The 15,989-nt window shown below is 38.9% G+C and overlaps 1 protein-coding gene across 6 annotated transcripts in view; it reads right to left on the bottom strand.

The window, feature by feature from the left end:
• Positions 1-15,989, bottom strand: part of BRD7 (bromodomain containing 7) — a 53,955-nt gene that overhangs the window by 8,767 nt on the left and 29,199 nt on the right. For 4 of the 6 annotated variants that reach the window (XM_055099542.2, XM_034940136.3, XM_034940137.4 and 1 more), the window contains exons 7-12: positions 12,358-12,542; positions 11,222-11,345; positions 6,343-6,418; positions 3,956-4,063; positions 3,419-3,554; positions 1,257-1,368 (exon numbers count right to left, since the gene is read on the bottom strand). In XM_055099542.2, the coding sequence (XP_054955517.1) occupies positions 1,257-1,368; positions 3,419-3,554; positions 3,956-4,063; positions 6,343-6,418; positions 11,222-11,345; positions 12,358-12,542 (741 nt within the window). The remainder of the gene's footprint in view (positions 1-1,256; positions 1,369-3,418; positions 3,555-3,955; positions 4,064-6,342; positions 6,419-11,221; positions 11,346-12,357; positions 12,543-15,989) is intronic. The other 2 variants (XM_055099544.2, XM_034940138.3) reach the window with 1 other exon arrangement.

Below are 15,989 nucleotides of genomic sequence, written 5' to 3' on the forward strand. Positions count from 1 at the left end.
ATGTAAATAAATGGTATCTGTTTTTATCAGAAAAATCCCTGACAAGAAGACAGGAAGGAGTTCTAGGGATTACTGTGCATGAACACAGCAATATTCTCAGATAGCAGAGGATTACTGTAAAATAATCAAATGCTACAGAGAATGTGAAAGCTTCCCAATCTTGCTCTTCAGAGATAATGCACCCAGGAACAAGAGACAAATATATCATGGACATCAATCAATGATGTCATCTTTCTTTGAAAGGTTGTGAGTTATTTAACCAATTCCCAATTTCTAAAAATTATCAACAATGTATCCTTATATGTAACTTTTGTTATTTTTTCTAGAATAAATTCTGAGAAGAGGAACTGCTATATTGAAGGACAAAGACACTTGACATTTTGAAACACATTGCCATATTCACCAAATGAAAAATATTCAATTTTCGTTAGACTATTAATTCATTCAGATTAATTGATGAGGATATGGTAAAAAAATATGTATTTTTTAAATTGATGTAAAATTTCATTTTTTAGGTCATGTGATGAAAGCAGTCCAAGTGCGGATATTTTACAGCAGTCATCGTTGGGCCTGACCGAGGCACTAACCTCAGCTCTGCTGACAGGTCACCCAGCAACCATATGTGCAGTTGTGAGCAGGGTACCAGGCACTACAGTCACAGTCACCATTAAGAGTTAGACCTCCAAAAGACACAGGGTTCCTCTAACTATTGTGACAGGAACATTCTGGAGATCAACTCTCTTCTGTATCAGTAGGAACATTTTCTGGTTCTAATCCTTAAGCCAAAACTCTGAATGATTCCAGATTACCAACTATCTCCAAGTGAACTAGAGATAGCTTACAAATGTTAATAAAATAGCAATGAGGAAGCTTTTTACTTTTTAACTTGAGGTTCCTCCCGATGTGCTATTACTGCATGAGGAAAAGCCATTCCCTATCATTTTAGCCAACTTAGTTTCAGGCCAGTGAGCAAAACTTTCCTTTTTTGTTAGAGGACACAATGCCCACTGACTTCTGAGAGTCCTACATTCCCAAGATGAGGAGATAAGGATAATGCTCAGGCCCTCACAGATCCTGGTAGCTAAATTACTCCTTTCCATTTATTGTCCACCCGTGGCCTCCAGCCGGGCTGGGCTGTCTTTCAGGGCCACAGAGTTCAGCTGTCATACTTGTTAATCCCATGGTTTCATTATACTGAATGACTAATGCTTGAGAGTCGATAATAAATTACCCTGTTTCGTTAGCAGTGTTCTTACCATCTCCATCTCTTGTAGGGTCCTGGAATGCCCTCCTTTTGTTAAAACATCCAGTAAACTATCTGCCATGACATACGGATAATCTTGGCACGTGGCCAAAAACTCATGGATGCTGCAAGAGACAGTTAGGAAAGTCTCACATAAATCACCTCCACTGGCTTTATCCTCCCATCAGAGCCAACTGTTTCCACTAGATACCCTTGGTTATACATCATGACATCAAATTTCTGCCTAGACACAACATGGTATCTACATATTAATTAGCAATAACATTATCATGAGATAATATGAAGAACACAGTAAAAATAAAACGTTCCAAAGAAAAATGAAACCTCAGTGACGGGTGCAGACTCAGTCCCTGGATCTTCTGCTCCCCGCCCCCTCACTTCCTGTCTGCAGTGATCACCTTCACCTCAGGACTTTCATATGGGATCAAAAAACTCTCAAAAGTTACACCTCCAGTTTGGACCACACCCTTTGGTGCTCCACATGGAAGTCTAACAGACATCTCAAGCTTAAAATATCCAAAATTGAAATGCTAGATCTTCCCCCCAAGTAATGTTCCAAAGTTTCCCCCTTCTCGGTAAATAGCAACTGCAGTCTTCCAGGCTCAGTGTGCAAACCCTGGAGTCAGCCTCGGCATCTCTCTCTCACATCCCACTTCAATCAGTAAAGAAATCCTACTGGCTGATGACTGAGCCCTTCCCAGAACCTCACCTGCTACTCCCCCGGTCCATTTCTCATCTCCCTACTTCTGCCCTTGCCTCTCTACAGTCTATTCTCCAAGAGTAGCCAGGGTGATCCTTTAAACATCATAATCTGGACCGGGTCACTCTTCTGCTCGCAATCCACCCGTAACTTCCGTCTCACTGAGAATGAAATTCCAAGTGCTTATAAAGACCCACTCTCATCAACGCCCTCCCTGGCCATGTGCCTGCACTCTTCTGCTTCTTCCTGCTGTTCTCAAGTATGTTGGGAAGGCTCCCACTCAGGCCCTCTGCACAGCTCCTGCACTGCCTGGAACGTTCTTTCAGGTAGCAGCCTTGCTTGCTTCCTCACCTCCTTCAGTTTTTGCTCAACTTTCCCTTTTGTACCAGACTTATCTGACCGATTTAAACGTGCATCCCTCTCGTAGCCCCAGCACTACTCTCTCCTTCTCTGCTGCTTTACCTTTCTCCAAAGCACTTGTCATCATTTGACAGGAGGGCATGGGCCTTTGCCAGTGTTGTTCCCCTGTGCAATCCCTATTTGTGGAATGCATAGATGCATAATCCAGAAAGAATTCATTCAGGCTGGTGAGGTCTAAAAGATTAAATGGCTTGATCTGAAACCACAGTCAACTTCGGACTTAAGGACCTCTACCTTGTAAAAACAACAACAACCAAACCACACTTACTAATGTAAAAGTGAACAGATTCCCTCTTTGTCAGAAAAGCAGGGGACTGATGAATCTACAGGGTTAATTTCTTATATGTAATGAAAATTAGCAAGGCACTACTGCTAAGAAGGAATAATATCCAGTAAACTACTGCCATAACCCAAGCTCAGTGTCCCATCCTGAGCCAGAATCCTGCTAAGTCAGGATGGATCTCATTATGTTGATGGGATCCAAACTGCTCAGCATCCTAAACAGAAACACAGAGATGATCTTCCCACAGAAACATGCAATAAAGAATGGTTGAGTTTAACTGCAATGGTCTACCTGGCATGTGATTGGTCAAAAAGGCTTTTATGTGGGCTGCCTATGGAATAGAGCCATCCTATCCTGCTTCCTTTCTTGGGGAAAATGCACTGTAGGTTCCCAAACTGATCCAAGTTTGGACCATAACTCACTGACACACAACATGTTATAAGACAGCAGATGGCACATCAACGTTTTGAAGTAACAAGTTCCTAAACTTTAGTACTGGCTGAGGTACAGTCTCTTTAAAAATATATTTTTGTAAGAATTAAAATACTGCAGATGCTACTATCAGGGAGACATGCTCTCTCTCTCCACTAAAGGATAATAGTAACTATGAATCCATTATTGTCAGCTTAAAAAAAAATTACTGAGCACATTTTTTTTACTACTCGGCCAGCTTTGTCAGTCTATCCACAAATCACGTATGTACTTTAATGTTTTTAAACAAATGTAATCAGAATATTAACTGGAGACTCACCTGAAATCACTTGGAAGATCAGAGTCTTCCCCATAGGTTGAATAGATTAAATCAGAATCATCCTTGCTGATATTTGCAAATGTGGAGTCATAATGTGGTGCATAAGAACTGTAGGGCCCATAATTCAAATATAACACTGTTGAAAAAATCAAATACTGTAACACTATTCTTTAACTTGCATGTCAATCTATTTTGTTTTACCAAAAGATTATTTATTCTCTCCTAACTTTACTACTTCATTGACTGGTTCGCAAATCTAAGATATTTTCTCTCAAACAGGTACTTGTAAAGTTACAACTCAAGTGAATTCTTCCCTACAAGGGAGAGGGAGAGGAACAAGAACGAACAAAATTCATTTTGAATACTAATACCCAATTTTCCAGTCTCTTCTGAAGTTAATAAAATAGCTAATTAATGTTGCAAAAATACCACCAAGATACTGGTGCCCACCTAGTGAATAAAGCATAATCGTGCTTCCTTTCCCTAATATCCCAAAACAGAGAAGAGAAAAAAATGACTCCTATGCAGGAGCCTCACCTGGAGTGACTTTGTTCCTTTTATCCTCTTTGAACCCCTGCAAAGTATTCACTCCAGACTGAAGTCTTCCAGTTGTCATTCCCAGTCTCACAGGGCAGTAGCCTGGCTCTACAACATAAAACAGAGCACAGTGAAGGAGGCCTACATGGCCATGACCCACGGGGCCCTCTGCCGAGTGACTCCGCATAAACCACTGCATGTCATCTGCATGACCGTGAAGGAGGCTGGGAAGCCCTTACTACATCCACTTTTATAAGAAAATCAAAGCTCAGAAAGGCAGAACTATAGCCAGGACCAAAACTCAGACCTGTTCATTACACTCTCCTGCTTCCTGGAATTCTTTATAATCATGTACACTTCACTTAAAAAATTAATTTTTATTAAAAACAAAAGCCACAAAAACTTTTAAAAGCTGGGACTTTTAATGTTAAGATGAAAGTTAACCAGTACAAAGGTTAGTAAAAGACTGAGGGAAAACACCTGCATTAAAGACAAAAGGGCTACTAACACATGAAGGATAAACGAGTATCTATGAAAGGCATACTTTTAGTGCAACGAGAACAGGCATTAGCCAGGAATGAATCCCTGTGATGAAGCTGGGAATACGTGACATAGAGAAATGTCACGTATGGGCACCTGAGGGGACTGCAAAAGATGCTGGCAGGAGAAGATGTGGTCTCCCACGGTATCTAACAGAGGGACATCTGCTCTCCTGAAGAAAAGTCTGAGTTTGTGTCACATGATCAGCCTTCAACGGAGGCTACTGCCATCAGTGACCAGTGTGGTGAAGGCACTGTTAAGCAACTGAACATCTAAATCAGATCTTCTCTCCTCAGCCAACAGTCTGGAATTTGGTTTCCTAATAGGTACGGGTACCAGACAATGAAGCTGAGAAGATGAACAGGGGTGTCTTCTACCTTAAACCATGAAAGTGGCCTACAGAGGGAGCTGTGCACACGGGGAGCCAAGTCAGCTTTGGCCACATTTGATTACGTCTCAGAAACTGGAAACCCAGGAAACCAGAGCAAGGGCAGAGACCACACTCGGCTTCACAGAAAGCAGCAGATCTTAAGGTGTCACCTACATCAGTTAGCTGCATCTCCTAACACCAAATGTTCACCACAGCTACAGTAGAAAGAGCAATGTTCTCAATCCTGTGGCATTCTTTGACCTATGATCATATAAAATTCTACTTGTCTGCATCAAAGTAGAAACTGAGTTTTGTTTTGAAAACAGCACTAGCTCCTTTTCTTCTATTACTGTTCTCCTCCTTTAGAGAACATTCATAGTCCCCTTCTTTCCATCTTCAAATGCTCTTCCCTGCTTCAAGGTTTTCACAACTGCTGTTCTCTCATCCCTTACTCAACCTAAACATCATCTCCTTAAGGATGCCTTCCCTGATCCCCAAACACTAGGTTGGTTTCTTCTATTATGATCATAGCTGTTCTTTTCCTTTGTAGTATTTATTCATTATAGACACACACCTGCATAGTACTGATTAAGGACAGACTTCTCTTTATGTGAGCCCTCTTCCCCCGACTCCATAGAACAAGGAAAAGGGACTCCTCTCTCTCTGTTTTGTTCTCTACTACACAGCTAGCTCCTAAGACAGCACCCTGCTCATAGCAAACAATAAACATCAGAGACTGTTTCCTTAAGGGTAAAAATTCTGTCATTATTCATTTTCGTATTTCCAATTACTTCTTTCATTATGACAGTATGAAAATAAATATTTGTTGAATAAATTAACATTCTCACATTTGCATATCTCAATACATGATTCTCTCCTCAGACCAGTGACAAAAAGTTCTAATTGTGACATCGAATTTCAAAATATAACCTATATGATTTCCATTAAAACATCATTTGAGAAAACAAAAATATGACTGAGGTTCTAAAGATTCCCAATCTTTACAAACTTTCTACTGACTATAGTGAAAGATACGATGTCACTAAGCATACACCTTCCATTATTATTAAGGCACTATGTGGCATATACATTCATTTTATTCCCTGAAATAAACAGTTAAATTTATAATATCATATTCTGTGTGTATGAGATACCTCTAAACTGAGTGTCTATACTAAAGTCTCTTAAAACCAGGGCTAGGAATTACTATCTAAAAGTTATGGCTTTGATAATGGCGGGTTTAAAATATTTCAGGGACTTTGAATTTTAAGGAAAACTTGATATACTGTACCTATTTCAAGATGAAGTGAAAGTTAGGCTAGCTGTTCCCATGAAATACATGATGTCTAGCTAGATCCTTTGTGCATAATGGCACAGACTGATCAATATTCAAGCTTGTTGCTTTAAAATGTTAACCCAGGTTACTGTTCTCTGCCAAATAGCATCAAGTTCATGCACAGTTTTACTCTGATCCTACCTCCTACAATGGGATCCACAGGATGGAGAAGTCCCAACGTCGTTGTTCCATCTGGTTTTCTTCTTTCAAATTCGCACTGCAATGACCCAAAGTATTCAGATGGAATGAAGTGTTTTATACAAACAGGCTGAGTATCCTTTATCCGAAATGCTTGATACCAGAGTGTTGTGGATTGCAGATTTTCCCAGATTTTGGAATATTTACATATACATAATGAGATATCTTAGGGATGGAACATAAAATTCATTTATGTTTCATATACACTTTACAGATACAGCCAGAAAATAATTTTATACAATAAATAATTTTGTGCACCCGTCACATGAGGTCAGGTGTGGAAGTTTCCACTTACGTCATCATGTCGGAGCTCAAAAAATTTCAGATTTTGGAGAATTTCAGATTTCGAATTTCTGGATTAGGGATGCTCAGCCTGTACCATATTCATATATGCAGCAAACCACAAAGCCTTATTTTAACCAAACTAATATTACAGGTGGCTAATCATTAAACTCAAGATACTGACTTTCACACAGGGGATGATGGGCTAGAGAAATGGAGGTGAAGAAAATCTCAGAATTCTAAGAGCTCTGTGGGTCCTTAAGGCCACCTAGTCCTCCCCAGTCTATCAAAAAAGGCTACTATGGACGAGGTGAGGGCAGTGGCTTGTTTAAAGGCATGTATACACCTACTTGGCTTTAAAACCAACGTGACAGGGACCCACCATCTCACTGCCACCCAAGACATGGCTTCTGTTCCTAAGTCCCTGTTAAATGTTTCTTTCTGGAAACATTTAAGCTGGAACATGTGGTGAGCTAGTCAGGAGTTGAGGGACCAAGAAATGGGCAAAGGGAAGGAAGCATCCGTGGAGGAAATCCCAGGTGGCAGCCACTTCCTCGTTGAGTGGTATGGCTCATGTTTTAGATGCCTGTGCGTGAGTACAAGGACGCCCTGAAAACGCTAGTGTATTTGGAGTGATTGTCGGCTGAGAGCCGTCCATCGCACTGTGGTCAGGAAGGGCAGCCGGCAGCCACTGCAGCAAGATGGCCACTTTTGTGGGCTGCTTGTTTGGCAACAGGAGCCCAGCTAGCAGCAGAAGCAAAAGTAAAACAACCTGAGTAGGAATTACAATTAGGAAAAATATTTTTTAAAAAAGAGCTCCATATTCAAATGTCGGCTCAGTTAAAACTGCTATTTGGGCTATACATATACACACATATGTCTACTGTTTTAACGCCGCTGTAATGGCTCTGTAAAATGTCTCAGTCAACTGAGTTCTGTTTGGCTGTACCCCCTTCCTCTTGCCACCCTCGATACCATATTAGGGACCTAAAGGAATTTCTGGCAGCTTGTGATCTCTTGAGTAAACAGAAAAGGCATCAAAGACTCCTCTTTTTGGGAAGAATCTGTTTTTCCTCACAGAATACCAAGAGTTGTAAGCAGACAGATTCCTCTCAGATCTAAAACTCTGCTCTTTTCTGTATTGTATTACCTGATCTCTTCAGCTTTCTGGGGACCCAGGATTCAGTGATTTGGGGTGATCTAAAACCTGCCTTCCAGTAAGTATTAGGCCCTAAAAACTGCATGCTTTCTTGGCCCTGTTCCTTAAAGGGCTCCCTCTTGAAACCAGTAATCTAATAAGGAAACAAGTTAAGTTGAAAAGAGGACACTTTTTTTTTTTTTTGAGACAGAGTCTCGCTCTGTTGCCCAGGCTAGACTGCAGAGGTGCAATCTTGGCTCACTGCAACCTCCTTCTGGCAATCAACTTGTTTTCAGGTAATGGTGTTTAGGTACAGCTTCTGTGCCTCTGAGATGTAAATTTTCTACCTTGTTTCGTCTACTTTGTTATGACTTTGGAAATGACTGATAGTCTAAGAGGGGGAGAGAAAGTGAAAACTGGCAAATGAAGAATCTTATAAATCTAGAAGATCTGCTTCTGTGTGTTTGTATGTCTATACATGTGTCATGTGTATGTGATGTATCACTACCAAAATACATGGAAGAGCTCTAATCAATTGACCAAAGAAAAGTAAGTGCTTAAATCAATTATTTTATTAAAAAAAAAAAAAAAAGAATTTCGCTCAAATGCCTTTTAGTTCACACAACTTTAGTAATCCTTGGTAAATAAAACTAGTTTCAAAATTCTCTTCAGTAATTTTAAATCTTAAAGTCATGTTATATTAAGTAATCTTAGGGTTTTCACTTGAAATTAGGGTTACTAAGAGTTAAAATAGTTAATATATGTTATTAAAATTACTAGATATAAGAGAAACAATTCTATATACATAGTATATAAAGAAAAATGTATTTTTGGTAAAGATACAATATCAATTTACAAAAATCAGTAGCATTTCTATAAACCAATTATGTTCAAGCTGAGCACCAATTCAAGAATGCAATCCTATTCACAACAGCCACACAAAAAATAAAATACCTAAGAATATATGTAAAGAGGTGAAAGAGCTCTAGAAGAACTAAAAAACACTGCTGAAAGAAATCATAGATGACACAAATGGAAAAACATCCCATGCTCATGGAATAATCAATATTGTTAAAACGTCCATACTGTCTAAAGCAATCTACAGATTCAATGCTATTCCTATCAAATTCCCAACATCATTCTTCACAGAATCAGAAAAAACTATTCTAAAATTCACATGGAACCAAAAAGGAGCCTGAAGTGCCAAAGCAATTCTAAGCAAAAAGAACAAAGTCAGAGGCATCACATTACCCAATTTCAAACTATACTACAGGCTGGGCACGTGGCTCATGTCTGTAATCCTAGCACTTTGGGAGGCTGAGTTGGGTGGATCGCTTGAGTTCAGGAGTTTGAGACCTGCCTGGGCAATATGGTGAAACCTCATTTCTACAAAAAATACAAAAATTAGCCGGACATGGTGTCACGCACCTGTACTTTCAGCCACTTGGAAGGCTGAGGCAGGAGAATTGCTTGAGCTCCCAAGGTGGAGGCTGTAGTGAGCCAAGATTGTGCCACTGCACACTCCAGCCTGGGCAACAGAGTGACACCCTGTCTCAAAATCAAACCAAACCAAACAAAAGCTCCCAAAAAACTACAAGGCTACAATAACCAAAACAGCATGATACTGATAAAAATAAACAAAATAACTCACAGACCAATGGAACAGAATAGAGAACCCAGAAATAAAGCCACATACATACAACCGACTGATCTTTGACAAAGTCGACAAAAATAAACAAAGTAGAAAGACCACTCAATAAATGGCGCTAAGAAAACTGGCTAACCATGTGCAGAAGGATGAAACTGAACTCCTATCTCTCACAATATACAAACATTAACTCCAAATGGATTAAACACTTAAATGTACGACCTCAAATTATAAAAATCCTAGAATAAAACCTTGGAAATACTCTTCTGGACATGGGCCTCGGCAAAGAATTTTCTATGTTCTCAAAAGCCAAAGTGACAAAAACAAAAATTCCCAAGTGGGACCTAATTAAACTACAGAGCTTCTGAACAGCCAAAGAAACTATCAACAGAGTAAAGAAACATCCCACAGAACGGAAGAAAATATGTGTGAACTACGCATCTAATAAAGGACTAATACCCAGTATCTATAAGGAACTTAAATCAACAAGAAACAAACAAAGAGCCCCATTAAAAACTGGGCAAAGGACATGAACAGACACCACTCAAAAGAAGACATACAAGCAGCCAACAAACATATGAGAAAATGCTCAGCATCACTAATCATTGGAGAAATGCAAATCAAAACCACAATAAGATACCATATTATATCATTACTAAAAACTCAAAAAATAAGAGATGCTGGCAAGGTTGTGGAGAAAAGGGAATGCTCACTGTTGGTGAGAATGTAAATTAGTTCAGCTCCTGTGGAAAGCAGTTTGGAGATTTCCCAAAGAACTAAAAATAGAATTACAATTTGACCCAGCAATCCTAGGTATGTACCAAAGGAAAATAAATCATTTTACTCAAAAGACACATGGATTTGTATGTTTACTGCAGCACTGTGCACAACAAAGACGCAGAATCAACCTAGGTGCCCACCAACAAAGGACTAGGTAAAGAAAATGCGGTACACACACACACCATGGAATACTACACAGCCATAAGAAAGAATCAAATCATGTCCCCTGCAACAACATGGATGAAGACGGAGGCCACTATCCTAAACAAATTAATGCAGAAACAGAAAAACAAATATTGCCATGTTCTCACTTAAAAGTAGGAGCTAAACACTGGTGCACACAGACACAAAGATGGGAAGAACAGACACTGGAAATGCTAAAAGGGGGCAGGGAGGGAAGGGGGCAAGGGTTCAGAAACTTCCTACTGGGTATTATGTTCACTATTTGGGTGATGGGTTCAAGAGAAGCTCAAATCTCAGCATCATGCAATATACCCACGTAACAAAATGGTGTATGTACCCCTTGAATCTAAAATTAAATAAAACCAATGTGCTAAACAATATGATTTCGAAAGATCAGAATACAAATGTTTTCCTGTAAATTTAAATTCTGTAGTTCATGTTCCAATTTTAGAACATATTATAACTTCATTTTTTAAAAATCCAGTAAAAGAGGGTAAGATTAATCATGTACTTTACAAATGAACACAGATGGTCCTCAACTTACAATGGAGTTACATCCAACACACCCATTGTAAGTTGAAAATATCATGAGTTGAAAATGCATTTAACACCCTGATAAACCCATTGTAGGGAATTGTCTGTCCATTATTAATTGTTTTTCTGCTAAGTATTATACTGATGAAGAGCTCTATGGCAGATATGGATTAAAAATACGCAAGCAATTTAAAAACTAAAAGTTTCAGATGCCCCAAATCAGTAGGTAGAGAAAAGAAAAGGCAAAGCTCAATCACCTGACTGTTCACAAGCCGCCTGGTCAGCTTTCCTCCAGATTCCTTCACGATGCGGTCAAGCTGCTCCTGCTCTCTCTCTAAATTATTGCTTTTAAACTTATCTTCAAGCATATCTTTGTCTTTCCTGAAAATATACATTAATACTAAGTAAAAAAAAACAAAGATAAGTAAGATGAAAACATTCAAATGAATTCTAAATATGAATACAACTAAAGTGGAGACATTTGTACTACAGTCACTCATTGAAACTTACTTCCTTGATGACCTGTTAAGGGTCTCTAATTTAAGAACAGAAATAGTAAGGCACACCTAACATGTTATTTCCCTACCTTTTTCTGTCCAGTGTTACTTGTGTTAAACGTTTTTCTGGGAACTTACAAAAAAATTAGTTCTACCTCAAACATTACTTTGAAGGGAGAACAATATACCATTGTTCTTTTAAAGTTTGATTTTTAAAATTTAAAACAAGCACTTAAGTGTGTAAATCTTAGAACAAAGAAACACTTGTCACTAGTTTACTTTCTCTGCATTATGACAGCAAAAATCCCAAACTGCTAACTACAACCCTCCCCAAAGTTGGCAGTGAGGTGCTGGGCGGTCAGGGCTGGCTCCCAGTAGTGTGAGCGGGCAGATGCGGCTGCTGTCAGCTGCACAGGTGGCTGCCTAGGTGGAACAGTGGTTCAGCGTTGCTCCCACCAGCTGACATTGGGTGGAAAACATGGGCACGCTGCAGTGACAGTCCATCTGCTTAAGACGCAGCAGTGCCTGTGCTCCCACTGAACTCCTTGCTCCTTTATGGAAGGAGGTAATGACTATGCATTTTTTCTTAAACAAACAGTTCTATTTAAATAAACTCACTGACCATATCAGTCCCAAAAGACACTTTATAGGTTTTAAAACTACTTCAATAAGAATACACATTAGAACTGCTTTCTGAACTGTGTTTGGACAATCCCATATAGTGCTTCATATGAGAAGAGGGGTATCACACCATCAAAATGGACTTTCATGCCAAAACACCACCACCACCGACACACTAGCACTTGGTCTTCCCAAGTCAGGCCCCGAATAAGTATTTTTCCCCCTTACTAGCTTGAAGAAGACAGTTTGACCTTAACATCCCAAAGATCTTTTACTTTTTATTTTCTTTGCTGGGACTCTTGAAGGCGTGTGCTTCAACATCTCCAGAGTCCTCTCTCTCTCTCTGCCAGCAGCCTCCGTCCTCCCCACTCTGTGAGGTGTCTGTTCCATCTTTCTGCTTTCGAGTTTTCTGCAAGTCAGCCATGAAGTCTATGCTCTGCTTCAGGCTCTGAATTCTTTCCTAAACATATTCGAAAATATTCTTATTATATGTTTGTCATTAACTTTTAAAGTAATGCATTTTTGTCCCCACAGGAGTTTATACTTATCCTGTCATTAACCAGGGAAGAAAAACAATTAAATGTAATCATATACCAAGAGAGTATTGTATTTGGAAACCATGATAATGCCTACACCTTCAATTCTTAAAATTTAATTTCCAACTTCATAGAAAGCTTTACAACTTTATTGCCCTATCAGAAATTTAACAGAGGAGAAAGTATGAATTAAGACTAAGTATTCTTTGAAGTACTGAATTGGAAGACTAAAATTTAGTATAATGGTGTGTTAACATTTTGTGTTTAACAGACAGGCTTATCTTTTGACAGTTAAGAACTGTTAGGTGTATCAAAGCCTAGGGCATGTGAGCGTGTGAAGTCCCTCTCTGTTCTGGTAGCCCAGTGTGCTCACGGATGACGCTGGCATTTCACTCTGTGTGAAAACAACAAGCCTTGAGGAGAAGACAGTTGGTGGCACAGTTCCTTCCTCAGAGTGCAGAATGGTTTCGCTAAGCAAAGAAGTCTTGTTTCTATTCTGTGAAACATGTGCTTAATTTTTCACTGCAAAGATGTGCTGTGAAATTTTCATTGTAGTTAAGGGCTTGAGGTTTCTCCATAAATTTTAAGAAGGCATATTTGTTTCTACTGACTACCTTGCCTGTACTCTGAAAGTTATCACTGGGTAAAATAGAGTGCAACCTCCTTAGGGCTGCACAGCAACAGCAGGGAAGACTTCTGTGGAGTAACATAAACTAAGAACTAGAAAGAACCAGAGGCCATTCAAACAAGAACAACGCAGCCCAGGAACAACAAATGACTCACCTAAGGTCACTAAACCAGCAACTAAGACTAGGCTTGCTGTCACTCATGTCGGGCCTTTCCTCATCACACCATGCTCTATTAGTAGTGCAGATGGTGAGATCCTCACGAACACAGTTCTTGCTGTTTTTTACTGGACTTTTAAAGTAATCTTAAAACCATTAAAGCGATCTATTTTATTGTGGACAAATAAAAACATGGGTAGAGGAGAAAATAAAAATCCTCTTAATGTATCATCCAGAGAAGAACAGTGTTAACAAGTTTATTATTCCAGTACTTTTCCAACCATTACATAACCCAGCAAATTGGAATTATACTGAATATTTAGTAAAAAGCATTTTTTCAGTTAATAAATTATAAGCATTTCCTCTCCATATCAATAGATATTTAAAATATTTTAATAACTATTTAATCCCACGTCTACACCATGATTTAATTAATGGCCTATGATTGAACATTTAGATTTCCATGTTTCCACTATTATAAATAAAAGTACCATCAATATCATTATAAATAAATCTCTCTAGGAACCAGTATCTCTTTAGGATAAACTCTTAGAAAGGAAACAAAGTCAAAGGGAATGAGTATTTTTGAGGCTTTTGATAACTACTGCTTTCCAGAAAAGGTATACCAATTTACATACTAATTTACATTAGTGTTTGAAAGTTTCTCTGAATCCTTGACAAAATCAATAGTATCACTTAAAAAGCTAACCCATTAGAATCGCTTGAACCCGGGAGGCAGAGGTTGCAGTGAGCCGAGATTGCGCCACTGCACTCCAGCCTGGGTGACAGAGTGAGACTCCGTCTCAAAAAAACAAAACAAACAACAAAAAACACAAACAACAACAAAAAGCAATCTTATTTGATTTTTAAAAACACGTTTTATTTTGCTACATTAAAAATATTAGTGAGTTTAATTATTTCTGTAAGTTCTCAGTAATAATTTTATTTCCACTCTAGAATTTTATAAAGCAGAACTTACATTAAGAATGCTTTGGGGTTTTAAAAAATATGACATGCACAAAATAAATTCAATTAGAGAAAGTTTCTAAACCTTGAAACAAGTCCCAGGAAAGAGTGAAGTTTAATTTTCCTTTGAAAGCAATGTCTTTTTCTTTTTTTGGTAATTAAAATGCCTCCAAGTCAGTATATTATTGATCTTCAATTTTACAATATTAAATGGCTAACAGGGCTGGTTCTTTGCTAATAATATAGCTAACATTTACTTAGTGCTTACCCATGTGCCAGACACAACTCCATGAGGTAAGTACTATTATTATCCCCACTTTACAGGACAGGAAAAAGGCTGACAAAGGTTACCTGGGCTAAAGTCACACAGCTTCCAAAGGGTAGAGCTAGCACTTGAACCTTGATTGGTCTGATTTCAAAGCCACTATGCTACAAATAGTATTGTTTGTACTACTTTGTTTGTACTACAATGCAGCATTTTACTCAAGTATTTATTTAGGAGATAAAAAGTTACTCTTCATCTGTTCATTCTTTTTTTTTTTTTTTTTTTGAGACGGAGTTTCCCTCTTGTTGCCCAGGCTGGAGTGCAGTGGCGTGATCTTGGCTCACCACAACCTCCACCTCCCAGGTTCAAGCGATTCTCCTGCCTCAGCCTCCTGAGCAGCTGGGATTACAGGCATGCACCACCACGCCCAGCTAATTTTGTATTTTTAGTAGAGACGGGGTTTTTCCATGTTGGTCATGCTGGTCTCAAACTCCTGACATCAGGTGATCCGCCCACCTCAGCCTCCCAAAGTGTTAGGATTACAGGCATGAGCCACTGTGCCTGGCCTCATCTGTTCATTCTTTATAAAAATAACACGTCTACTAATAGTTGTTATTTGAGTGTAACTGAAAAAATGATGAGTGACTACTCTACAATCTTTTCAACGAACATTCAAAAACAGTTATCTTTGAAAAGACACCATTCACGGAAGGGTGTGCTGGGCTCTCAAGCACAAACTATTAGAAGAGTTAACTCAAAAGGTCTAAATTTAAACGTTTAAAAATCACTGTTGTGACGACCCCTCCCCTGTAGGGTGGAGAGAACAGTCAACAGGAAGCTAATAACACAGGATGGGTGGGGCTCCTCAACAGCAAAAGATCTGAAAAAAAGGAAGACAACAGAGAGAAAGAAAGAGGGAGAGAGGGAAGGGAAAGTGAAGAAAATTTTATTTTCTGTGCTTTCAACCATTCCACACGCCAGTAAAATTCAAGAGATAATGGAATCTTTTGCTTGTTGTATTAACTACATTACTTAAGGAAGTGGTAAATCAAAGGTCATTAAAAATTAGGCTCCCACCACCCAATTCAATGTACATATTTTGGAGTGACTAAAGGCTGCATTTGACAAATGCATTTTTACTTCAAATACATTAACAAGAAGCATTTCCATGTCTTTAAACCTGGAATATGGCGTGGTTCTAGATTCTGAGAGTCTTCCTGCAAAGAATGGGTAAACATTTCATATTCCTCTTTCCTCTGCGAATGTTGTCAAAGATGGGTAACTGGCTTCCATTAGTTTCCCAAGTCTTTAGGAAAGGGTGGGAACCAAGTTGTCTAAATATTAGGAGCGCAAGA

This window comes from Pan paniscus, chromosome 18, assembly GCF_029289425.2.
Source record: "Pan paniscus chromosome 18, NHGRI_mPanPan1-v2.0_pri, whole genome shotgun sequence".
Classification (NCBI taxonomy): Eukaryota; Metazoa; Chordata; class Mammalia; order Primates; family Hominidae; genus Pan; species Pan paniscus.